This window comes from Haliotis rubra, unplaced genomic scaffold, assembly GCF_003918875.1.
Source record: "Haliotis rubra isolate DU_JTF1 unplaced genomic scaffold, ASM391887v1 Scf378, whole genome shotgun sequence".
In the NCBI taxonomy this organism is placed as follows: Eukaryota; Metazoa; Mollusca; class Gastropoda; order Lepetellida; family Haliotidae; genus Haliotis; species Haliotis rubra.
The window spans coordinates 626,923-652,735 of NW_025767055.1; the positions used below are offsets into that span (position 1 = coordinate 626,923).

The following is a 25,813-nucleotide window of genomic DNA, read 5'->3' on the forward strand; positions in this document are numbered from 1 at the left end:
AGCATGGACGGAGTGTATTTCACTGACAAGACATATCACAGAGGTTGACATTGGTTAAAAATACATGTACATATCACACAGTACAACAGCACTTACAGAAGGGTTCATAAGTGAGTGAGTTTTGCCTTACTCTGCTTTTAGCAATATTCCAGCAATATCATGACGGGGGACACCTGAAGAAGGGTTCACAGCAGGAAGTACTGTATATAGAATTTTATACACAAAGCTATTTATGGTTCTTATTTTTCTGTTTCATATTTCAGACACACCCATTCATAGATATGGTTCGTCACAGAAAATATTTTACATAATATTTAATCAACAGGAATATCTTTGTAACTGAAAACAAACTTTCCACATGTTCAGACTTCATATATCACTTCACTACAGAAGAACAGTTTGTTCCGTAAATAAATATAGGGTACACTCAAATCAGCAGTTGTCACAAACTATTCACATATCTTGACTTCATAATTTCGACAGATAAAATATAAATAATGCATATAGATGTTGCTCCACAGATATAAATATATCACGCAAAATACTTGTACAAGGGAAGACAACTCAAATTTAGTGAACAGCAGGGGCATATAACTCTGTAAACAACAAACAGGTAAACAAACTCAACAGATAGACAATATTAGTTAACATTTCCAAGTAACGCATGTTAGTCACTGAGCTGACACAAGAGAGCAGCTCCTTGGCGATCCAGTAGTCCTGAGGTTGTGACGATGGCAAATAGATGGCTACCACGTAGTTGGTGGACATGCCTGAAAACAAACAAAACATAGTCATTTTTTGATTATTTATTGATTATAGTCTATGACATAAGTTTCTTGTGTATTGGTTGTGACTGCATTCAACAATAATTAGGTTAAATGGTGACAGCCTGTATATATTTGGTTTGGACTAGACAAACAGGTGATTGATAGTAAGAGCAACAGTCTGCTTCTTTAGCTTCTGTTACACACAATCAACATAGTTGACAATCAGTACCAACTCATCTGCTAAGTTTCCTCAGAAGACAAGCATAGTTTGCTAGGGACAATTCTAATGCCAGATTCCCATGAAAGTCTCATATTTGAAATGCCAAAGTCTGAATGAGAAACTGTTACTTTACATACCAAAGTATATACATTAGAAAATGCCTATAAAATCATCAAATGGATAACATGTACATGTAACATGTCTGATAAAATACCAGCAATCCCAACAACTTCTTCAATTCCCTTCAGTCCATATTGAATAAGAAAATGAGAACATACACCAGCAAGTATTGCTACAATTCTATCACTTCAGTCCAGCTAGAAGCAGCCCCAGAAGGCCTTTGGCCTGGCAAAGCAGTTGTAGCCTACACTGGTTTCGTTAATAGCTTAAGAGAGTGGGTGAGTTTAGTTTACGCTGCACTCAGCAATATTCCAGCTATATGGCAGCGGTCTGTAAATAATCAAGTCTGGCCCAAACAATCCAGTGATCAACAGCATGAGCATCGATCTAAGCAACTGGGATACGATGACATGTGTCAACCAAGCGAGCCTGACCACAAACAAACCTGTAGTAGAGAGGACTCCCGCCCTGGCCGCTGTCTTGTACAGAGGTGCTTGGTAGTCCTTATCGTCAGCGACATAGTCCATCTTGGGCTGCATGTGCAACATGGGCATCACACCGTTCATCTCCCCTTTGATGGAGTCTTCCACACGCATGGTGTCATCGTTCCACTTGAAGCCGTCCATGAACAGCCCATGCACCAACACACCATCCTCGGGCTTCTCGAGCTGATCAGGAAATTATACACTATTATCCTGTTGCACCAAACCTTACAATGCTTGGCCTACCTCTGTAACCATGTTGTCAGACTGAATGTGAAACTGAGGCCATGCTTTATCTTCTTTGTTTACTTTACAGCAGGTGGCCAAAATGTGGATTAAGAAGCAGAAGTGTTTGTGGTCAACATGTGGAGATTATTAGTGTATGAGGCAGAAGCCAAGAAGCTGGGATTGTTCAAGTGAAAACTGGCAGTACCGTTCATACATGATTATGAGTGGACGGATACATGAATGAGTTTAGTTTTGAGCCGCACTCAGCAATTTCCAGCTATGTGGTGACGGTTTGTAAATAATCGAGTCTGGACCAGAAAATCCAGTGATCAACAGCATGAGCATTGATCTACCCAATTGGGATCAACAGCATGAGCATCGATGACATGTGTCAACCAAGTCAGCGAGCCTGGGAGGTTCATTCTACTAGTGACCTTCCGCGGGTGCTTGTCTATGGAAGTCTCAATAAATGATTTCATAAAGAAATGTCTATGAGATGAAACCATAATTTCAGAATGTTAGTGAATATAATGTCAAAGGATCTCATATCGTACTTTAGCAGTTTAGATAGACTTAGAACTTTTGCTTACACAAAACCCGTCAATCCCAAAGTTTCAAAGACAAGGAAAAAATACATATTCACACATTCTTTGGCACAATGACCTCTATGACCGTGACCTTCGTGACCTCTCACCTCTTGGTCCATTTCCATCTCCTCCCCAAACTTGAGTTCCTGCATTTGCTTGTAGACATCCCTCTGATGGCGGTAGTGAGGCAGCACCTTGTAGCTGAAGCTGAGGTGGTCGATGGGGTAGTCGTACTTGCGGGCGTAGTTCTGTAGCGGCGTGCCGTCAAGAAGCCTGCAACACCATGGTGATGTAAAGAACACACATTTGGATTTACGGCTCAGATTTCATAACATTGCCATTGCATTTCTACTGCCATTCTATTTGGTACTGCCATTGTATTCCTTTGCTCTGATTTGTATCAATTTGTACACTTAATTTAGAATACAACTGCTACTATCAAAACAAGATAGTAATTCAAACAAAACTAAAACAAAAGGCCCAAATAATTAATAATGTTTTAAAAGAAACAAGTACTTAATATCCAGCTGTGGAGCATTACCTTGAGGGAAGTAGAACCCGGCCAGCCAGTAGGACTTGGGGATTCCATGCACAATCCAGTTGTCGATAAAGGCACAGCGTAGGACGAGATCAGCCACCCAGCTGGCTAGGGGCTTGAGGGAGGGGTAGGCAGCGTTGGCCCACAGTTGGGGCACCTGGTTGTTGAGGAAGGAGTTGTACACCATCTCCAGCTCCTCACTCATCACGACAAAGCCCTTGATGGCCTTCTGTAGCTGCTTCAGGGAGTTCTATAGCAGACAGGGGAGGTATAAGGCTAATGTCACACTCAATGTTGTTGCGCTTACATACAGAAGTGTATGCACATGTGTACAAGTAGATTTATGTTTGTGTTTGTTTGTTGTTTAATGCTGCACTCAGCAAGTTTCCAATTTTTATCATCATGTCAAGGAAATCTACTGAAGGAGTGAGTATAGTTTTACGCCACTTTTAGCAATATTCCAGCAATATCACGGTGGGGGACACCAGAAATGGGCTTCACACATTGTACCCATGTAGGGAATCGATCCAGGTCTTCGGTGTGACAAGCTAACGCTTTAACCTCTAGGCTACCCCATCGCCTTTAAATGTCTTTTGGTATGACGCGGCCAGGGTTCGAATCCACGACCTTCCGCTCTCCAGGTGGACGCTCTAACCACTACACCACGGAGGCGGTCTCTACTGAAGGAAGATGAAGACTCTTGATATGCCAACTGTATACTGTTGCAACTGCCCCTTCAGTGTAGGGAGAGCAATAGTGTGTGAAGCACTGACTACTTCTACCAGGACAAATAGCCTGACTGGTGACCACAAGTGGACAGTACCTTGATAACCCGCAACAGTTTGTTGAATCTGTCCACCTCCTGCTCCAGCACTGTTGTCAGTGAGTTCATCCGCCCCCTTGTCATCTGGCTGAAACACATCATATGGTCACAGCCAGCTCATACATACAACATCGAAACACATCCTGCAATTATTACATGATATTTAGGGGCAATATCCAGCTCAGCTCAGCTGCTCAAATTGCTTTGTTTTTCCCTCCATCATTGGATGTCAATCTTAACAGCACATCATATTATCAATCTCAACTCCCTGGGGATCATACAACTCTTGCAGCCATTTAAGCGCACCAAGTTAATGTGGCTTTCCCATCCTTACGAGGTACCCATTCACAGCTGTGTGGACTGGGACACATAGTCACAGAGCTTTGTCCAAGTTTACTGCACGTTGCTGTACCCGCAACTAGGTATTTGCACGTATTCATGTGGTCACCATCTGGTCATCTACCAACGGATTCGTGGGTTCTTTTAAGGGCACATGGTTGTGTACTGTACACTAGGGGTTGTGACAACACTGAAAGAGTCTGCACACAAAGTTGACTCCAAGTTGTTTACACCCAGTCACAGGTGGGCTCGATCCTGACACCTCAAGGTCGCTGGATCACTAGCCTGGTGCCTTAGATCGCTCACCCACCATGTCCCCATTTACAGGCCACCATTGTATAACTGGACTAGTGTGTCTCACAAAGTTAAACAAACAAACTGCAAACAGGACCCCAAGGAGAAACATGGCATATTTTCAGAGGAGATTGTTTTGATACCTTGCTTCCCGAATTACCATTTAGTTAAAACTAGGACATTTTACCCTTCAATAATTTTCCCCTTTGACAGAATTTCTGCATGAAGCAAAACATGCGATAACAGAAGTAGTAAAAGCAAGGAGAGGTGCTGCAGGGGTCTCAGATTCAAGGAGTCCTTCTTTATTTGCTGTTGTTATATTTGAATGTGGAGTCCCCCTTCATCACAGTGCTAAGATGATCGTATCTCCCTTATAGTTTGGCATGAAATGCATGTGGACCCGTTTTTTTGTAGATATCTCTTCATCCAATGACCTTTATGACCCAACACTGCCGCTGTTACAGGTCATTGGCTCCCTCCCTCTGCAAGCAGTTTGCGTTCTGCTGTTTATTTTGTTGACAGTTACATAGACAGATTCTTTAATACAAATGCATAAAATCGGTGATTTACAAAGTGATTAGGTTGTCTGACAAAACATCCACTTGCACAGTTTGAGATCGATTGGGTCATTGGATGAAGAGATATTTACAAAAAACCGGGTCCACATGCATTTCATGCCAAACTATAGTTTAACAGCCAGTGAGATAACAGAGATATACTGCAACATTCGGACATACATCAGGTTATGATGACCGCAATCACACAAGTCACTGGCCAACCAATACACTTTATCCTTGGTTACTGCTTACAACAAGCAGCAGGGGGCTGGTGATGCATTCTCAGGCTGGGCTCCTTTCACGAAGTAACCTTTACAAAGGTTAACCTTTACAAAGGTTAACCTTATAACTCCCTTTCTTTAACAATGCACTAAGGTTAGCTTAGTGACTTACGATCACCTTAGTGCTTTGTGAAAGGGGGCCCAGGTCAATAAGACAAGTCCTCTCACCTCAAACATCTCCTGGTTGGCCTTCTCAATGTCCAGCTTGTCCATTAGTTTGCCCAGAATGTTTTCTGCCAACTCGTACACGATATCGTCATTGGACTTGCCACTTCCTCCTGATGACATCCTGGGCTGGACGTCCAAGATGGTGGTGATGAGCGTCTGTGTCTCCTGAGTCTGGAACGCGATGTTGGCGTTCTCGTGCATCCCAAATATCTCGGGTTCATCAATCAGAGGCAGCCCCTCGATGTACTGCCGGTACTCCTCCAGAGTCTCGTAGCTTGGAGCGTAGTAGATTCCTGGTAACATATTTAGGCAATATATAGACTGTGTTTGTAAACATAGAGTTAGGTTACCTGCATGCTAAATTCATTTGGAATGAAGCACACAACAAAAGGTTTTAAATGTTAAATAATCACAATTAAATCCACAGGAAACTAGCCCTACATTCAAAATGCAGTATAGTTACCTCCACATAACCATATGACAAACATAAGACAAACCCTTTTGTGTTATCAAATAGATTGCATAAAGTCACGAGTGGCAGTGTTTTGATCTGATTGTCTAGCTGTATACAAAATCACCAACAACAGTCTTGAATACACAATGCCATTTAGAAAGTGGTCAAATGTAACATATGTTATATTTGGGTTTACACTTTCTCAGTGAAGTACAGATTCTAGTACTTTTGTTGGGTTGAGTCCCATCCGGGATTCGAACCCACACCCTCAGAGTCAGGCACCTAATCGCCAGCACACAAAGTCAGCCGTCTAGCCCACTCAGCCACCTCAGCTTCCACAACAGTCTTGAAACAAAGTATGATGCTGTATCTGCTCAAGCAGTGTATTCACACCATAATATTTCACTCAAACATATGACAGGTGCTGAGAAAATCGTGGCAAAGCAACTTTGTTCACTTACATGAATGAGTGAGTGAGTTTAGTTTGACGCTGCACTCAGCAATATTCCAGTTACATGGAGGGGGTCCGTAAATAATCGAGTTTGGACCAGACAATCCAGTGATCAACAGCATGAACATTGATCTACACAATTTGGCATGTGTCAACCAATTTGGATTTGACATGTGTCAACCACGTCAGCGAGCCTGACCACCCGATCCCGTTAGTTGCCTCTTACGACAAGCATGGGTTACGGAAGATCAATTCTAAGCCGGAGCTTCACAGGTTTCACTAATATGAAGCAGACACCCAAAGAGATAACTTAGCAAGCCTTGCCAAGTTAAACTGTACACTGGACTATCATGTGGAACTCACCTGATTCTGAATACTTGTAGTCCGGTTGAATGCTTTCTGGTCGGAAGAACATCTGCAGGATTGTTCGCAGACATCGCTGATCCAAGAAATCTGTCACACGACCTCCATATGTGATCTGAAATCACACAGAGATAGAGGAGAGGTGAGGTGAAATGGGGTTTAACATAGTGCTTAAGAATATTTCGCTCATATGACGACGTGCATGCGTGTGTATGTGTATGTGCAACTGCTTGTACTAGTCCAAACTAAAGCTGGTTTTATAGTGCTAGCTCACTGAGATACCATGCCGCAGTGAAGCATGAATACCCCACTCAGACACATTATACTGACTCCGAGCCGACCAGTCCTTGTTGTACCCATTAATGCCGAGCGCCAGGCAGGGACCAACAAGTACCATATTTTAACATCTTTTTGGTATGACAAGGCTGGGGATCGAACCTGCGACCTTCTGCTCCCCAGGCAGACACTCAAACCACTACACCACGGAGGTGGTCCACAGAGATAGAGACATTTGAATAGTGAACTGAACCAAGTTTAAACTTTTTAATTCTCTGGAATCTATCACCGACCAACAGAAAGACTGAGTATTCAGCTGAACATGACTTACCTCCCCTGTAATGTAGATGAGAGTGTCCCAGGGAATAGCACCATCAGAACAGAACATCTGCAGGTTGAGCAGAGCACACTCCCTGTCGCTGTCGTTAAACTCGTACTGAAATACACCAAAACATGAGGAGTGTACTAAAAATAGAAAGGACTGATTACTAAAAAGGGTCATCATGCTTATGTCTATATGAGACAAGTCCGCTTAATCAACTAAAGTGTATGTGTGCCATTTTTAGCAATATTCCAGCAATATCACGGCGGGGGACACCAGAAATGGGTTCACACATTGTACCCATGTGGGGAATCGAACCTGGGTCTTTGTGTGACGGCGACCACTTTAACCACGAGGCTACCTTACTGCCCACTCAACTAAAGTATTTATGTTAGTTGATGGATCAACACTAGCTCTATAGATTCCATGATTTGTGTATACACCTTCCAAATCCCTCAAACAGTGAGTCCATCAGGATCGCAGCTGCTGAGTCATTACAGGAGCAATCAGTTGTAACAGTTATAAATCTAATTATATTCATTGGATGAGACTTATTTGTAAAACAGATTTGAGTTGACACGTTCTTTATTAATTGTATTATATTCGGCTCATTCAGTTTTCGGTACTGATGAACAGCCATATGAAATGAAGAGCCAAATAAACTTGAAAGGAACACATACAGACAAAATGTTGCTGCAGGGTGTCTCCAAAAGATGACCCGTGAAGGTCCGGGTTAGGATTGATCTTCAGTAACCCATGCTTGTCGTAAGAGGCGACTAACGGGATCGGGTGGTCAGGCTAGCTGACTTGGTTGACACTTGTCATCGGGTATCCCAGTTCCGTAGATCGATGTTCATGCTGTTGATCCCTAGATTGTCTGGTCCAGACTCGATTATTTTCAGACCGCCGCCATATAGCTGGAATATTGCTGAGTGCAGTGTAAAACTAAACTCACTCACTCACTCTAAAAAATGACTGACCTTGATGTTCCAGCCGAGTGGACCAAACTTCTTCCTCTCCTGGATGATGGCATGGAAGAAGCACAAGCCAAATATCATCTTCCTCCAATCTGTGCCCAGAACTGAAACACGCAGCAACATGCAGCCATGAATCAGTGTTAACCCTTGACCCCCTTTGACTCCCAATCCCTGACCTTTGACTCCTAACCCCTGGCCCTCGACTTCCAACCCCTATATTTGGGAGGCAAATACAATCAACTGGATTGTTAGCCAATCAGTCAGTTTTCATCCAGAAACTCAAAGGATTTGCACAACAAACTGAATTATATCCAAATGAGTCAGTTGAATGAATAATTCTTTGCTACTTTTCTGATAAGGTCATCTAAGTACTATGGATAACAAAATTAGTTACTGGCATTCAGTAACTTAATCTCTTACTTAGCTTTTTTCTCATGACATCTTGCCACATGACAAAGACCCAGATTATATTGCAGGTACTGGTACAGTTAGGCTAGTACATTCTTGTCGTTCCCTGCTGTGAAACAACTCGCTCTCAATGAACTTACTGTTCTCCTCAAAGAAGTTGGTTGTGATGTCAGTGAATGCCCTTCTGACATTTGCCCTTAGACCTTTTGGGGGCTCGTTAGTGACCTTGACACTGTTCTGCAGCACGGACACGGGGAAGTGTTTGGCCGGCATGGAGCTGAGGAACAGGCGGTAGTCTTCATGGATGTCATTGGGTTTCTCGGTCAGGTCCTTCACCGTAGACTCCATCCTCAACATCCAGGATGCAGCCAAATGACAGTTCTGGAGACGAGGACAAGCAAAACATGAAACATGGAACATGGAACATGAAACATCATACCTTAGTGTCACAAAATGATAGACTCAACTTGCAACAGCTACCTTGGAAACATAATAAAAGAAGAGGTATCAACTGTACGAAGATATTCGCCCAAATTTCCTAACATACACATACAATAAGTGAGTGGATGTTGTCTGATGGCCCGCCAAACATGAAATCCTTGCAGGCAAGTTAATGGTTCACAGAATGACACACTTCCATGCCGCTGGGCATAAGGACAGTGTTCACGAATAGCGTCGGACCCTCGGACAAATCTGGCAGATTCGCCGACGGTCCAATGGAAGTCTACAACCCGCCGGCCCCAGTGTCTGACTGTATATTTCACAATGATTTGACTGAAGTTGTTATTTGTGTCACACTTGTTTGGTGTCTATAAATCTTACGTTTGTTAATAATTTCAAAGCCAATTATGATATAAGAAATGTTAAATGTGTGATTAATTTTTATTCTATGGGTCCTGTGAATTTTCAGTGGGTCAGACAGACATCTGAAGCTTACAGGACCCAATGTCCTGTTACTTTGAAACACCATTCGTGAACACTGTAAGGACATTCATCCATGAATTATGTCTAGTTCATAAAACAAGCAAGGGGCACTAGGGAGCCCTGGATCTACACTGGAGCCTGACCATCAGATTGAATCCTACCACATCCAGGTAGATTACATCAGCAATGATAAAGATAAAGGAGAGATTGTCACCTGAAGGAACACCCATTCTCCACTCTTCACTGCATTTGCAATCAATTTTTCAGCCACCGGGCCCTGACCTTGACCTAGAGAAATTGACTGGATCCTGCAATACAAAGAAGACAAATTGCTCGAGTCTTACAAAGGTTGTGATGGAGCTACCTCTGATTATTTGTTGCTGCAACATATTCTGACGATATGTGTCAAATTAAAGATATTAGCATTGTGCTACGTATCGTATCGCCACCCTTATATCGGGATCCGTATCGTATCGCCACCCTTATATCGGGATTCGTATCGTATCGCCACCCTTATATCGGGATCCGGATCGTATCGCCACCCTTATATCGGGATTCGTATCGTATCGCCACCCTTATATCGGGATTCGTATCCTGATCGCCATCTTATATCGGGATTGATCGTATTTATGCCACCCTTATATCAGGATTCGTATCGTATCGCCACCCTTATATCGGGATTCGTATCGATCGCCACCCTTATATCGGGATTCGTATCGTATCGCAGCTTAAGTGCACAATACTTTTACAATATATCATCGTGACTACAATTTTAGTATTGTGATGTATCGTATCTCAGGTTGTATGCCAATACCAGCACTAGTAATGAAGATGTGTTTCATACATGAATATACTTGACCATAACTACATGTGCACCATGTCATTTAACTGTATCAGTTTATCCAACCAATAAACACATTATTCAAATACCAACTATAAAACACCCTAAGATCAAAACAAAACCAATTTTAAAGTATTTCGACAAATTCCGCCAGCGTTGTTCAATGTTCATTCCGAAACAAGAAAATTAAGTTTAATCAAGGACTTAATGAATGTTAATAACATGCGAGCGCTATGTCTGACACAGATCTAGACGCAAGAATTTCCGTAAAAACGTTTACTTATGAAGTGAAAATAGTATGCATATATTTTAACCATCAAACAAAAGTAAGTCGTTTTTCTTGACAGATACCGCGATTCAGCAATATTCTAAGACAAACATCGATGTATCATGGCCCATTTGAAGTATCGTATCAGGATATATGACAATGTAAACCTTTGTATCGATAAGTGGTGGTCCGATTAATTGAAATAATCGAAGATTGGTGATCGCAGTGCCTAAACCACCAAGCAATCGATTGTGTTTTCTCATAATCGAACACAACCAATTTTGGAACACTTGTTTGCATCAACAATATTTTACACAAGGTTGGTTTTGTCTGTGTCATTAAATTTACATTTCATAAGCACTACAAGGTCGTTCCAAGTCATGATTGAATTTATCTTAAAGAATCCAGGAAATCTGTGTTCCTAACATGCTAATCATCCTTTAAATATGCGAAATTTGCCAATGGATTTTGTGCAATTTGCAAAAAACCCAAATTACTGCATGTTTTTTCTTTATTTTTTGTGTGTGCATTAACAAAGATAACAGGAACATTTGATAAATGACGCTAACCAATTATTTTCAATGATTGATCGGTTGTAATGAACCAATCATCAATTATGAGATTTTAACCAATTCCAAACACTAGTACTGATTCACTGTATCGGTGGCCCATGGATCGATGTATCGATACGTATCGATGAATCGTCACACCACTATTCATTACTGAGCAGGATGTGGTTTATACATCTCCATCACTAAATAGGCCTGTGGACATCCAGGCTAGACTTAGTCTTCAGCAACACATGCTTGTAGTAGGAGATGACTAACGGTCAGGTGGTCAGGCTCACTGACTTGGTTGACACGTTATCATATCTCAATTGCATAGATCGATGCTCATACTATTGATCACTGGATTGTGCGATCCAGACTCCAGTAACCAATGCTTGTAGTAGGAGGTGACTAACGGTCAGGTGGTCAGGCTCACTGACTTGGTTGACACGTTACCGTATCCCAATTGCATAGATCGATGCTCATACTATTGATCACTGGATTGTGTGATCCAGACTCAATTATTAACAGACCACCTTCACATAGCTGGAATATTGCAATCTGTGGTGTTAAAGAACAAACAAACAAACAAATCATCACCGAACCACATATTGACCACAGAACCACATAAACTTGGCACATGATTTGGCCCACAACCAAACTTTCCATCCCTGTTGTTATCGCCTACTTGAATCATACAGAGCAGCAGGTTCTGTGATATTTCTGCAACCATCCTATCCCCACACTCACTTGTCTGTGTACCCTCTGTCCTTGGCAAATCGGAGGAAGGCTCCCATGGGATCGGAGCCAGTGCTGAGGACAAACACAAGGGGGGTAACTTTGTTCATGTCATCGTAGAGTTCCGGCAGACCCACTGGCGGACTCTCCACAAACTGTTGACCCAGATTCTCTCGGACAAAATCGGTGATTGCAAACACTGTCTGTGAACAAAGCATATTTCCAACATAGAAAATATGTCTTCAACAGTTTGTTCATGAAATTATCAGACTTTTATTGCACAGTGTAAGCGATATGGGTTTAGATGCTGTCTGTTCACTGATGTAAATTTGAATCTCTTTACACATTCCTAATCATAACAGACCGTTCATAATTTACTGTTTGTGATGATGATTTTAAGGGGGGTCACCCATTTGTTCTGGGGCGGTTGGAGGGATCATCAATTTTGTACGTAAAAATATTACTTAAAATATATTAAAAATTATTATGGGGGAAGGGTGGGGGCTTAATTGATTTTGTACATGATATGCAGGGTGGTCACTTACTTTGTACGTAAAATTAGGTGGGGGTCATTCACATTGTACATGCTTCTTCATAAATTATCGTCACCCCTAGCCATAAATTATGAATGGTCCCTTACTGCTATGTTTCATATACAAAGAACATACTCGTAACTGTGCAGAGTATCAAGTATAAGACAAACCATAAAGGTACCCTCCAAGAACACCAATAAAACACTTACCTTTTCTTCTCGGAAGGCCTTGATGAAGGTGAGCTTCTGGAAGCTAGTGAGCCTGATGTTCCAGTGACCTTTGACCTTGCCATCATCAGCTTGAGCCTCTTCCTGCCCTTCCTGGATGGTGGGAGGGGGGAGCTGGCTCATCGGGGAGGGGCTCATAGTCTTCATTTGTCTCTGGGTTAAGATGTATCTGCACAAAGGATGAGGGAATTAGGACGCATACATGACACTTGGAGATTGGGCCATGATAAACAGCAGTATATAGATGATATTATATGTTTACGACACGCGTGACTAAATGTTGGTATTTCCCAAGCAAGAGCGAGGGATATACCGAAATTTAGACACGAGTGTCATTAACATAGTATGATATGGGCACAAACATAATATTCTGTTTATTCCCGAAGTCGTCAAATTCAGGAAAATAAACCCAAATCTACTTTCACACATAGGCTGGCTACCTGCCATCACTGCATGTAGAACGCAACGTCATAGAAGAAACATGCCATCATAGCATTGTTCACGACGTCACGTCACCATGACAAAGTGATATTTTGCCCTGTGGCATTGTATGAAAAATATGACCCCCAATATTTTCGCCCTTCGTAGTAGGTAATTAAAAATGTTAGGCATTTTACTGATGATGTTACATGCTCACACCAATGTCTTTGTGTTGTGGAAAAAATACAAACTCATTGTATGCATGCATTATGTGCACCTCCTCCACACAGATTTGAAGGTGGGGTCAAAAACGTTTGCACTAAACACAAGAAAAAACAGTATTATGTTCTATTTTTCCATTTAAACAAACTGCCTGAAAGAGCCAGCATGTAAATGATCAAGTCTGGTACAAATGAACCAGTAAACCAATGGTTGATATTAGGAGCATTGCCTCATGCTATCATGATAAAACAAAATCTAAATCCTGTCAGACCACCTGAACCAAGAAAGTTACAACAGAATGTTAACATCAAGTCCAAAATTGGTCAGTAAAATGGACTGTGGGTCAGGTAGTTGCACTTGACCACTGTCCACACACAGATTCTGTCACACCTACCTCAATGCTGCCGAGTTTGACCCACACGGGCGTCTTGATGAGGTCAGTGTGCAGACCTCGGAATGCTGGCACAGTCTCACTGAGGTCGTAGGCTGTGTTCCACACAGTCTGACTCAACCACGGCTTGTCTGGCTTCGGAGGGCGTTGCTGTAACATCAACACTGCCATCAACATCGTGTACATACTGTTACACTGGATAAAGACCAGGGTTCCAATCGTAACGTTAAGACTTATCGTAAATCTATACTACATCATTGGCTCACGAATGACGTAATGCTATTAAAGCATTGCGGATTGGGCCCCAGAACACATTGATAGTGTAGTCGATCAGCAGTGAGAGTGATTACCTCTCAGTGAGTTGAAATGAAAGACTTCATTAACACTGTTAAAACCTGTAGTATAGCATGAGGAAAAGTCATGGAAATACAAAAAAGGCATAAATACATCAAATTAGACAGTTAGAGCAATCTGTTAAATAGATTTTTCAGCAATAATAGTTAGGACTATAAATTTTATTGAGTGATCGAGTTTCATATCGGTTTGAATGGCTTTGAACAACTTTGTACAGCTTTTAACAGCTTTGACAGGCTTTAAAGGCTTCGAACAGCTTTGACAAATCAAAGATCGGAATCAGGGTAAATCTGGCCTATGATGCCACAGACAGAGACACAACAGTGGTAGGTCTCCGGTCCCCTGTCCATGAACAGAACACTGCAGCTGCAGGTAGAGACAGCTGTGTAAACTCACCCTGTCCATGAACAGAACAGTGCAGCTGCAGGTAGAGACAGCTGTGTAAACTCACCCTGTCCATGAACAGAACACTGCAGCTGCAGGTAGAGACAGCTGTGTAAACTCACCCTGTCCATGAACAGAACACTGCAGCTGCAGGTAGAGACAGCTGTGTAAACTCACCCTGTCCATGAACAGAACAGTGCAGCTGTAGGTAGAGACAGCTGTGTAAACTCACCCTGTCCATGAACAGAACACTGCAGCTGCAGGTAGACAGCTGTGTAAACTCACCCTGTCCATGAACAGAACACTGCAGCTGTAGGTAGAGACAGCTGTGTAAACTCACCCTGTCCATGAACAGAACACTGCAGCTGTAGGTAGAGACAGCTGTGTAAACTCACCCGGTCCATGCCAGCAGCACCACGCAGGAAGAAGTTCCACCCAGCTACAGAGATGATCTTTGCAGTCTTGAGGATCTCACCACACAACATGAAGGAGAACACCAGCTTTTCCTTCTCAAACAGAGCTCTACAGAAACACAGAAGAACAAGGATGGATGGATGGGTAGATGGATGGGATGGATGGATGGATGGATGGATGGATGGATGGATGGATGATGGATGGATGGGTGGACGGATGGATGAAAGTAATACCACTTACATATGTATTTACTTCTGTCAGAGGAGAACTCGTGTGCAGTAGCCTGAGACTATACAAAGCATGTGATAAAATGTTACTTTAAGCTATATCTTGGCCATGCATGTCCACTAAGAGTCCATCAAATGTTGGCCAGAGCTGATGTAACTGCACAGATGTTAGAGACTGACATGAGGGACAGAGCATACCTGGCGACGTTCTTGTAGATGCACATCGTGGTCTGGTCCAGGCAGATTTTCAGACGGGTATCCAGGTTGTCACTCTTCTCGCTTGTTTCAATTGTAGCATTGAACAGCTGGAACACATATCTCACTAGTTATTTCCTTGAACTGACAGAAGTTAATGAGCAATCTCTATAAGTTTGCGAGTTTAGTTTTATGACGCACTCAGCAATATTTTAGCTATATGGTGGCAGTCTGTAAATAATTGAGTCAATCCAGTGATCAACATCATAAGCATCAATCTACGCAATTGGGATACGATGACGATTGCATGTGTCAACCAAGTCAGCGAGCCTGACCACCTGATCCCATTAGACAAGCATGGGTTACTGAAGATCAATTCTAACCCGTATCTTCACGGGTCCAATGTCTATAAAGTGTAGCTGCCTACTTGGTGGGTGTACAAAACAAGTTATACATAATTTAAATCTGTGATGAGCTTGTCATGGACTAACAACAAACTGATACAGCTTGCTGACCATTCAGTCCTCCATGTGCTGGTAGAATACACGTGATTACCTGTTTGAAGTATTTCAGTGAGAACTGGTACATGGGGTCCACGTTGCCCATGTCAGCTACGACAAAGTACATGACAGAACCTCGTTCGGCTACAGTCCTGTACTTCTCACGAGCAGTTGTGATCATCTCCTCCGTCTTCTCCGCCTCCCGAAGTCGTTGTGTGATCACCCCTGAAGTCACCTACACAAACACGTATATAGACACTTTGACTGTCAGGAACACAGGTCACTACACCCCTGAAGTCACCTACACAAACACGTATATAGACACTTTGACTGTCAGGAACACAGGTCACTACACCCCTGAAGTCACCTACACAAACACGTATATAGACACTTTGACTGTCAGGAACACAGGTCACTACACCCCTGAAGTCACCTACACAAACACGTATATAGACACTTTGACTGTCAGGAACACAGGTCACTACACCCCTGAAGTCACCTACACAAACACGTATATAGACACTTTGACTGTCAGGAACACAGGTCACTACACCCCTGAAGTCACCTACACAAAACATATCTTTGGACCAGATAAATTTTTCATAATGGTCCTAGACACTTTGAGTGTCAGGAACACAGGTCAAACCCCTGAAGTCACCTACACCATAATTAGACACTTTGACTGTCAGGAACACAGGACACTAAACCGAAAACAATCTGGACCAGATAAATTTTTCATAATGGTCCTCATCATCAGCGTAAATTGTCCCATAATTAAGTAAGCAAAGCTGGTCACTTGACCATTCAGTCTCTGTTTTACATCCGACTGCCAGATGTCTAGTGGTGTGAGTTGGCCACGACTCATCGCGGGGGGTAGGCTTATGTACGAAACATACCATTTTGACATAACATATCATTTCAAGGGTCAAGCTAGGGGGTCGGCTTATCTATGGGGTCGGCTTATCTACGGTAATATACGTTAGGTTATTGAGGACCTAGTGGGTCGTATAAACAAGATGTGTTCTCACTGGCTACTGTACATCATCTAAGCCAATCAAATGCAAGGCTTATGTCATTGTTGACCCGGAAGTAAATCTAGCAATAGCATGAACAACTTGCACGTTTTCTGTTGTGTAAGGTACTCGCGATTTATATATGCAATTGATAAGTGATAAAATCATTTTAAGAATGATATAATTTTACATAAATTTTATTTGACATCTATAAATAATTCTAGTAATTATTAAACTGGCGACAAACGTTCACATTTTTTTCAAACTTACACGCCCCAAGACACATTCGGTCACATTTGGCGATCTGACGACTGGTAGTTTCTGTCACTGTAGTCTGGAATCCATACCACAGTGGTGGTTGTCAGTCGTAACAAGTGCAAACCATGAATTTAGTTGTCACAGGAATGACTTTTAAATGTATGCCTCACCTTGGACTCATTGAGGGTGTTGATGAGTTCTTCATTATCCAGGATGTTGCCCTCAGACTCAAACAGCAGCTTGAGGATCCTGTCTTCAATGGCCTTCAACTGGTTCTTGTCTGCATTGATCCGAACAATCAGCTGGTTACGCTGTTCCTCCAGATCGGGCCTCTCCAGGCGTACAACATCACTAAAATGTACAAAAATATCACACTATATTTGTTAATTAATTGTTCTTTCTGTCTATGAATGATATCTATTAATTTCATTAACATCAAAATCCTATTTCGTATGGTATAATTTTAAACAAGTTTTCTGTTTCAACTCTCTTACTAGAGTCCCAGTGTGACATGTTTTACAAATCATCAGTGACTGAACAGATTTTAACTAAACAATCTGTAGTGAAGGGATCCAAAAACAAATATTTACACTCAAAGGATAAATGTCACCCTGACTTATAGGTCATGACCTTGACCTGCATGTCATGATGACCTTGACCTACCTGAGAAGCTGGTCTTCTAAGCCAGACTTAGTGACAGTGAAGTTGATGATGGTTACTTTGATGCAAACCTCGGGCAGATAGTGGGGGTTTGCCAGCTTCGTTGTCATGTAGAAACGGAAGTTACGATCATAGTCTATGTCACTGTCACCCAATCGAATCAGAAGACGCCCTCCCTGCACAACAAAACATCACACTTTCAGTTGTACAAAAAACATCTCTGCTTTCATGAAAATCATAGCACTGTTTAATACGGGATCATTTTTAGTAAATGAGTATCCAAAGCTCAGCACTTCCTCATAAAAATGTCCTGTATTTTTCTATGAAATCATAGAGTCCTAAAAATATTAACTATCTTTTATCGTATTATTTGCCAAGAACTGTAACAACTACAGCCCACAGAGGTATAGACGATCACCTACCGACATGAATGTCTGTTTGAGCAGCACAGGCTCCAGGGCGGGATCCAGACTCTCTCCGAGGTCTTCCAGAAGGACAGGCATTCCGATCCGGATACAGTTCTCCAGGGTCCGGAGGAACTGACCATCAGTCAGCTTAATGACCTTCAGGCCATTCTTAGCCTCACGGTTCCTCACCCATCGGTTGGCCTGGAAATGCAAAGATAGTTTCTTTATAATTTTTCATACAGTTTTACATACATGTATGTTTTGATAAAGATACTGACAAGCGACCGCTGTACCTACTTCACTACCCCAGTGCCCATATCTTATGAATACCTCTTGAATGTATCTTGTAGTGTAGTTAATGACATCACCAGTTATACTGAAATATATACTGAGTATAAAGAAGTGGACGTAATAGTTCCTGGCACTTTTCTGTCAAAGAATCTCTTTGAAATAACATATAACTAAATCTGCTTTCTAAATTCCTGAAAGTGTCAAATACCTGTTCTTGCGGATCAATCATGAGGGGCCACCTTCGACCTCGTGTCACCAAGATGGCATTCTCCGTGGACACCTGATCTCGAGGTAGGCCATCAGAGTTCCATTGCCTGATCTCAAAGGGGTCAGCGAGAACCTTCTCCAGTGTCATGCCATCTGTGACCGGTATCTCGAGCTCCTTGCACTTGTCAATCCAGTGATTGACCAGCTCCTGACGATACACACTGGTGAAAGCTCCATAGTACGCCACACAGGCAGCAGAGATAAACACATCACCAGTCACGTTGCCGATTTCAATGTTGAATTGCTGGAAAACAACAAAAGTTATCATAAATTATCACGATCTAAAGGGATGGAAAAGTAAAATCTTGTAAAAATCTATATTGTCTAAACATCGTTTTTAGATAATCTCCAATTGTACCTTTTGAAATTGAGTGTCAGGGAAGTGGATGCTGTCCTTGAAAGATGCCTCTTGATTAAAACGCATTAACAGAGAAATCTGGGGACCTATGGGCCAGTTTAAATAATTTCTGTCGTTGTAAGTTATTTTTAATCAATTATTTCTGAAATGCTAAGAGCTCACGAGTCCCTAGTGCAGGCAACTATTGATAAGACCGGGATACTCCGGTCAAGGTGGCTGGGTTTGAACTAACAACAGCACAGCCAGACCACGTAGTCAGTTCAAGCTGATTGCACATTCCAGCACTAAGCGCACCATAGACTTCAGAGTCTCAATCAATTACAAGATACAAGGCGTAGGGATATCTGTGAAACTATTTTGGTAACAGTCACTTCGTGGTTTGTAAAATGCATGACATCATGTCAGAGATTTGTCCCAAATAATCCAAAATATCGTCCTCCATTATCCCTTCATCAATGAAGATACTACTGACTATCCTCCAACATCACACTGACTGAGCTGAAATATTGCTTTTGTATACAAAACCAACAGGTTCTTAACTATATCACAACAAGACACTGGGCAATATATGATATGGAAGTAGAGAACCAAGTTCTATCCACAACTTGCAGCCATTGTGCCATCCAATCCCCATTGGACCTACAAAACTAACCAAGCAACAGAAAGCACTTGTAAGAGTTCAAAGGTTCTTACCTTGACACTTTGTTCCCACCTAATCTGTTCATCTGCAAGAGCTGATGTTAGTTTGGATGCACGCTTAAGTCGTGCACCTGTCGTTGCAATGTTGCGCTCCAGTTTCTGTTTCGAGGCGACACTGTCGTCATACGACTTCTGCAGTTGTGCGATCTTTGCCTCAACGTCCGCAAGCTTGTCCTGCTTCTCCCTCAGCAACTTCATCACCACGTCAAGCTCTCCTTGTGCAGATGCCAGTCTGGAAGATGACAAGTGAGTATCAAAGAACTGATATGTTTTTCATATTATACTCTTAAAAAAATGTAGGGGAGCTTCATTATAAAACTTACAATTGAAAAAATTGGGAGATATGTCGGAGTCAATCGATGTTCATATGATAATAATGAATATTTTAAGAGTGCATCACCACTTGCACTTCCTTATGACCATAGTTGTTTGTACAATAATCGCTCTTAAAAGATGATTGGTGCATGACGTGAAATTTGCATGTGTACAATTTTCATTTTCAAACAAATACAATCGGCTAGAAACAAACACTAACAACTGTGTGATGCAAGATGATTGTCAAAATTAATGGTCTACAGTGATCTATCGACCTTCTTGAAAACCTTCAAAATTAAGAATGACCCCCCATGCACGTGTATGGGGGTACTGTGTTTTGCACGTACATCCCATGTGTTGTGTTTAGTGATTGAGTGAGTGAGTTTAGTTTTACGCAGCACTCAGCAATATTTCAGCTATATGGCAGCAGTCACGTTGTGTTTAGGGGTGGTGATAAAGAGAAATGGTGGTGCGTTCATAAGATGTCTGTCTTTGAAAAGTTTGTTAATGCTTAAATACTTCCTGTCCAGAATGAAAGTTCAGGTTCCCCTACTTTTTTTTAAGAGTATATATTGCTAACAGACATGTGTCTGATCAGTTAACATGGGAAGGTCAAAATAGATATATATTTATATTTTTTTAGGTTGGTCAACAAATGGTAATTCAGATTAAAGTTGAAGATGTGTAACATGTTCGCAGATGTACATTGATATTGCAATGAGAATAAGAGAAAGTGCGTGACGTGAGATATGTTTAAGAATTACCTGTTTGATTTTGATCTTGTTCATATTATTCATGTGTGGAACTGATTTGAGACCTCCATTAAGTGCAGGAGTTCTACCTGCTTGGAGGGACGGTGGGTAGCCTAGTGGGTAAAGTGCTTGCTCGTCATGCCAAAGACCCGGGTTTGATTCCCCACATGGGTACAATGTGTGAAGCCCATTTCTGGTGTCCCCTGCCGTGATATTGCTGGAATATTGCTAAAAGCAGCATAAATCCACACTCACTCACTCACTCTGGGAACTTGAAACTCAGCAAACCTCTTACCTCTGTTTCTTTGGTTCGACTGTTCGGAAGACGTGAGCATACAGGTCCATCGCTCTCACCCACATCACCATGGACTTGCATGCCTGTCACACAGTGTATTGTGTCATTACCATGATACGTACGTCATTGTTCTTACTGATAATTACAACACACAAGAACTTAATCAGAGTAGGATTTCAGGGTTTTCATAGTACCTGAACTGAGTGCAACCTGTAACATATGTTATATTTGGGATTACACTTTCTTAGTAAAGTACAGATTCTAGTACTTTTTGGGTTGAGTCCCATCCGGGATTGAACCCACACCCTCAGAGTCAGGCACCTAATCGCCAGCACACAAAGTCAGACGCATAGACCGCTCAGCCACCGCGGCTTCCACAAAAATGGAAGTCGGACAACTGTGTGCTGGCGATTAGGTGCCTGACTCTGAGGGTGCGGGTTCGAATCCCGGATGGGACTCAACCCCAAAAGTACTAGAATCTGTACTAAGAAAGTGTAATCCCAAATATAACATATGTTACATTTGACCACTTTCTAAAATGGCATTGTGTATTTCATGAGTGCAACCTGGCTTATAGGTTTGGCTGCACCATCAAAATTGTGGTTGCATCACAAAATAATGTCACTGGTTCTAAAACATAACATCAATACTTGTTTAGCAATTTTCATAACAAGTACTCAATATCAGATACTTTCAACAGAACCAGATCCCATGATGATAATGATGAATGATTCTGTTCCAATTTTGCATTACGTGTAAGAATTGCATGCTCCCCCGGGAGTTGAGATTGATAATACAATGTGCCGCTGAGATTGACATCCAATGAACGAGGGAAAAAAATACCAGCGCCTTGAGCATGTAGTAGTTGCGTGGATATGTACGCTATATAAATACCCTATACATGTATTAATAAACAATAATAATTTACTAATGAGTCCACAAATGTTTATGCTTGTAACAAGTCTTGTTACTTCCAGTCACTTACTTCCCAATTAAAACACACAAGGGCAGCTATAATGTTGGAGGATTTATTGTTACCTGCACCGGGTGTAACCTGTTACAAAAGGCACCCTCACACAGCCATTTTGAAAATGCAGCAATAATTTGCAGGTTGTAAATACAAAATTACACCCTGCTGATATACAACCAGATTCCACCTAGACAACCCCAGCAACCACTCCTCGGCCTCCATCTTGTGACACACACACACACACACACACTCACACTCACAATGTTCCATAATAACTGACCAGTATCATTGAAACAACTCAAAATCAAACAGAAAATACATTAGATGTGGGATATTGTTTTATTTCTACAGCAACGTACCTTGGACACCTTCTCAACAGCTTCGGGAACAAACTTTGGGTTTTCGATATACTTCTTGAGCTTCTTCAGCATTGATTCTGGATGTTGTCCTTGTCGTACTCTCCCAGTTTCTTCAGGAAGTTGGAGTCTCCAAGCACAGACTTAGCTGCAGCCCAGTCAGTTCTGGAAGGAGAGGAGGTCATTGTGGGATGTTACTTGTGGAAAGGTGAATACTGGTAGAATAACATGGCTGTTGATCGGATTTGTTATATGTTGGTTGACATTTGTTGAGTGTTGATGTCAATAAGTGTCAATTATTGACAGATCATGCACGTCAGAAGTAGACCATTGATTGCTGGAGCGAGTTAGAGAGTATGGTTTTATGCCGCTTTTACCAATATTCCAGCAATATCGCGATAGGGGACACCAGAAATGGGCTTTCTGGAACAAGGGTCTTCAGTGTGAAGAGCGGAGGCTTTAACCATTAGGCTACCCGACCACCCCTTGATTGTTGGATGACGAATGTCATTTGATGGATGTTGTGGACTAGAGAATGCTGCCCATTAAAAACAACACCTGACAACATTACATGACAACAACAAACACAAAGTCGATGAGTCTTCATGTCCACCACATGGTTCATGAACCTCAAAATGAAGTGAGTTTAGTTTTATGCCGCTTTTAGCAATATTCCAGCAATATCACTGGGGGGTTACCAGAAATGGGCTTCACACAATGTACCCATGTGGGGAATCGAACCCAGGTCTTTGGTGGGACGAGCGAATGCTTTAAGCACTAGGCTATCACACCACCCCAGTGTCTATAGTGGTGTTATCCAAAGTCCTCACTAAACCTACATTGTTCATTAGCTGATAACACAACAGTCAGCAACATTCAAGCTACATGACAATAATCTGTAAAATATCAAGTCAGGTCTCGACTATCTAGTGATTGATACTTTAAGCAATGATTCCTGGGGACAGGATGACATGCAGACAAGCCAACAAGCCTGTCCACCTATCCATCGTGTCGCCTCTTATGATCAGCATTGATGGTCTAGGACTAAATGCAACGCAGCATCCTCATAGGTTATACATGGATGTATTTCCAGTGAGTGAGTGAGTGAGTTTGGTTTTACGCAGCTGTTAGCAATATTCCATCAATATCACGGCGGGGGACACCAGAAGTGGGTATTTCCAGTGAGAGGGAGTGACCTTGAGATACTTACTTCTGTCCCAGCAGGATGCACACAGCCTCCATGACCGTCTGTACCAACTCTGGAGGTTTGGTAAACACTCGGATCTCAGCAATGTCACTCTTGTCCAGAGCATCCAGCGCCTGTATAAAATTTTAAAGATTTTAATGTACACACAAAATGTGGTTACTACCCCTTTCAGATGTTTTGTCTCATTTCACTCATAATAATAACAACATCAACATTATGGTGTTTGTATTTGATTTTGAGACAGTGTGACCCTGACCTTGACAGCTGCCTCCAGGGCAGGAAGGGCTTCATCCAGGTCCCGCTGGGCATCATCAGCAATAGACTGGGTCTCCTCTGCCTTCACCTTGGCAACAGCCTCATCCTCCATCACCACCTTCCGCACCTGAAGTCGCAAATGGCAAACATTGAGAACATGGAAGAACAAAAAGATATATTTCAACTTTTCCCATCTACCAACCATGAACTGACAAAGAAATTTCCTGGGTTTCACTGCTATGGACAACAGCTGATACCATGTGAACGGCAATATTGAAAGAGCAACAATATATGACAGTTAGAAACAAAGGGTATCCTGTACTTAAAAGTTTTCTGAGATTGTATTTTCGTCCAGGCATTGCTTAAATCTCCCACATTTCCAGCATATTCACAAGGAAAATCCAGTGAGTGGAATGTAACTTGATGACTACAAAATACGAGGACATGGGATATGAAGATTTGAGGACATGTAATGTAAGTGGAGGACCTGAGGACATGTAATGTAAGTGGAGGACCTGAGGACATGTAATGTAAGTGGAGGACCTGAGGACATGTAATGTAAGTGGAGGACCTGAGGACATGTAATGTAAGTGGAGGACCTGAGGACATGTAATGTAAGTGGAGGACTTGAGGACATGTAATGTAAGTGGAGGATTTGAGGACATGTAATGTAAGTGGAGGATTTGAGGACATGTAATGTAAGTGGAGGATTTGAGGACATGTAATGTAAGTGGAGGACCTGAGGACATGTAATGTAAGTGGAGGACCTAAGAGACATGTAATGTAAGTGGAGGGTAATGTAAGTGGAGGATTTGAGGACTGAGGACATGTAATAAGTGGAGGTGGAGGACATGTAATGTAAGTGAGGACATGTAATGTAAGTGGAGGACCTGAGGACATGTAATGTAAGTGGAGGACCTGAGGACATGTAATGTAAGTGGAGGATTTGAGGACATGTAATGTAAGTGGAGGATTTGAGGACATGTAATGTAAGTGGAGGACCTGAGGACATGTAATGTAAGTGGAGGACCTGAGGACATGTAATGTGGAGGAATGTAATGTAAGTGGAGGACCTGAGGACATGTAAGTGGAGGATTTGAGGACATGTAATGTAAGTGGAGGATTTGAGGACATGTAATGTAAGTGGAGGACCTGAGGACATGTAATGTAAGTGGAGGATTTGAGGACATGTAATGTAAGTGGAGGATTTGAGGACATGTAATGTAAGTGGAGGACCTGAGGACATGTAATGTAAGTGGAGGACATGGGATATGAGGAATTGAGGACACGTAATTTAAGTGGAGGACTTGAGGACATGACACCATGAGGACTACTGGTACTCACAGCATCAGCCTTCTCCTGGTCAACTACAAGTCTCTCCATCAGGGCGTTGGTGTCCTCGGACTTCTTCTTCAACTCCGGCTCCAGGGCCACCAGCTCTATCTTCATATTGTCAACCAGCACATTGGTCTCCAGAAGCTTGGCTAAGCCGTTCTTCACACGGTCTCTGGCATTCTTCAGAATCCTGAAGTAACATTATAACGATTCTAACAGATGCATGCAAACTCATAAAACAATTTAACATTGGGAATTCACATTGCTTGTAGCATCATAACAGTTGGGGACACCAAGAACATCATGACTAAGCCCAATTTCCTGACCCCCGTGTTGACAGTGTTCTCATCATCAAAGGACAACCAGTAGGATGTGGAGCTTGTTGATGAGAACCTTGTACACCTCCCTAGGCTGATCCTTCACTCCAACAGCTGGAGCCCTATCTACCTCCATACCTTCAATGAAGGAAGACTTTTCTGTACAATATCATAACTAGTGAGCAAGTGAATGTTGTTTTACACCAAGCAGCAGTTT

The 25,813-nt window shown here is 42.1% G+C and overlaps 1 protein-coding gene across 1 annotated transcript in view; it reads right to left on the reverse strand.

Annotated features, from left to right (window-relative positions):
- Positions 1 to 542: 542 nt before the first annotated feature.
- LOC124286192 (dynein axonemal heavy chain 6-like) overlaps positions 543 to 25,813 on the reverse strand; it is an 85,616-nt gene continuing 60,345 nt past the window's right edge. Inside the window, 31 exon segments of the mRNA XM_046722538.1 lie at positions 543 to 705; positions 708 to 770; positions 1,553 to 1,775; positions 2,512 to 2,661; positions 2,664 to 2,677; positions 2,946 to 3,192; positions 3,766 to 3,849; positions 5,405 to 5,697; positions 6,673 to 6,787; positions 7,280 to 7,384; positions 8,251 to 8,351; positions 8,796 to 9,036; positions 9,794 to 9,887; positions 11,987 to 12,177; positions 12,717 to 12,824; positions 12,826 to 12,903; positions 13,771 to 13,917; positions 14,901 to 15,027; positions 15,345 to 15,451; positions 15,897 to 16,076; positions 17,283 to 17,463; positions 17,776 to 17,948; positions 18,195 to 18,380; positions 18,679 to 18,981; positions 19,789 to 20,026; positions 21,157 to 21,239; positions 22,486 to 22,568; positions 22,571 to 22,647; positions 23,693 to 23,802; positions 23,946 to 24,071; positions 25,289 to 25,469. Of these exon segments, the coding sequence (XP_046578494.1) occupies positions 668 to 705; positions 708 to 770; positions 1,553 to 1,775; positions 2,512 to 2,661; positions 2,664 to 2,677; positions 2,946 to 3,192; positions 3,766 to 3,849; positions 5,405 to 5,697; positions 6,673 to 6,787; positions 7,280 to 7,384; positions 8,251 to 8,351; positions 8,796 to 9,036; positions 9,794 to 9,887; positions 11,987 to 12,177; positions 12,717 to 12,824; positions 12,826 to 12,903; positions 13,771 to 13,917; positions 14,901 to 15,027; positions 15,345 to 15,451; positions 15,897 to 16,076; positions 17,283 to 17,463; positions 17,776 to 17,948; positions 18,195 to 18,380; positions 18,679 to 18,981; positions 19,789 to 20,026; positions 21,157 to 21,239; positions 22,486 to 22,568; positions 22,571 to 22,647; positions 23,693 to 23,802; positions 23,946 to 24,071; positions 25,289 to 25,469 (4,447 nt within the window). The 3' untranslated portion in view covers positions 543 to 667.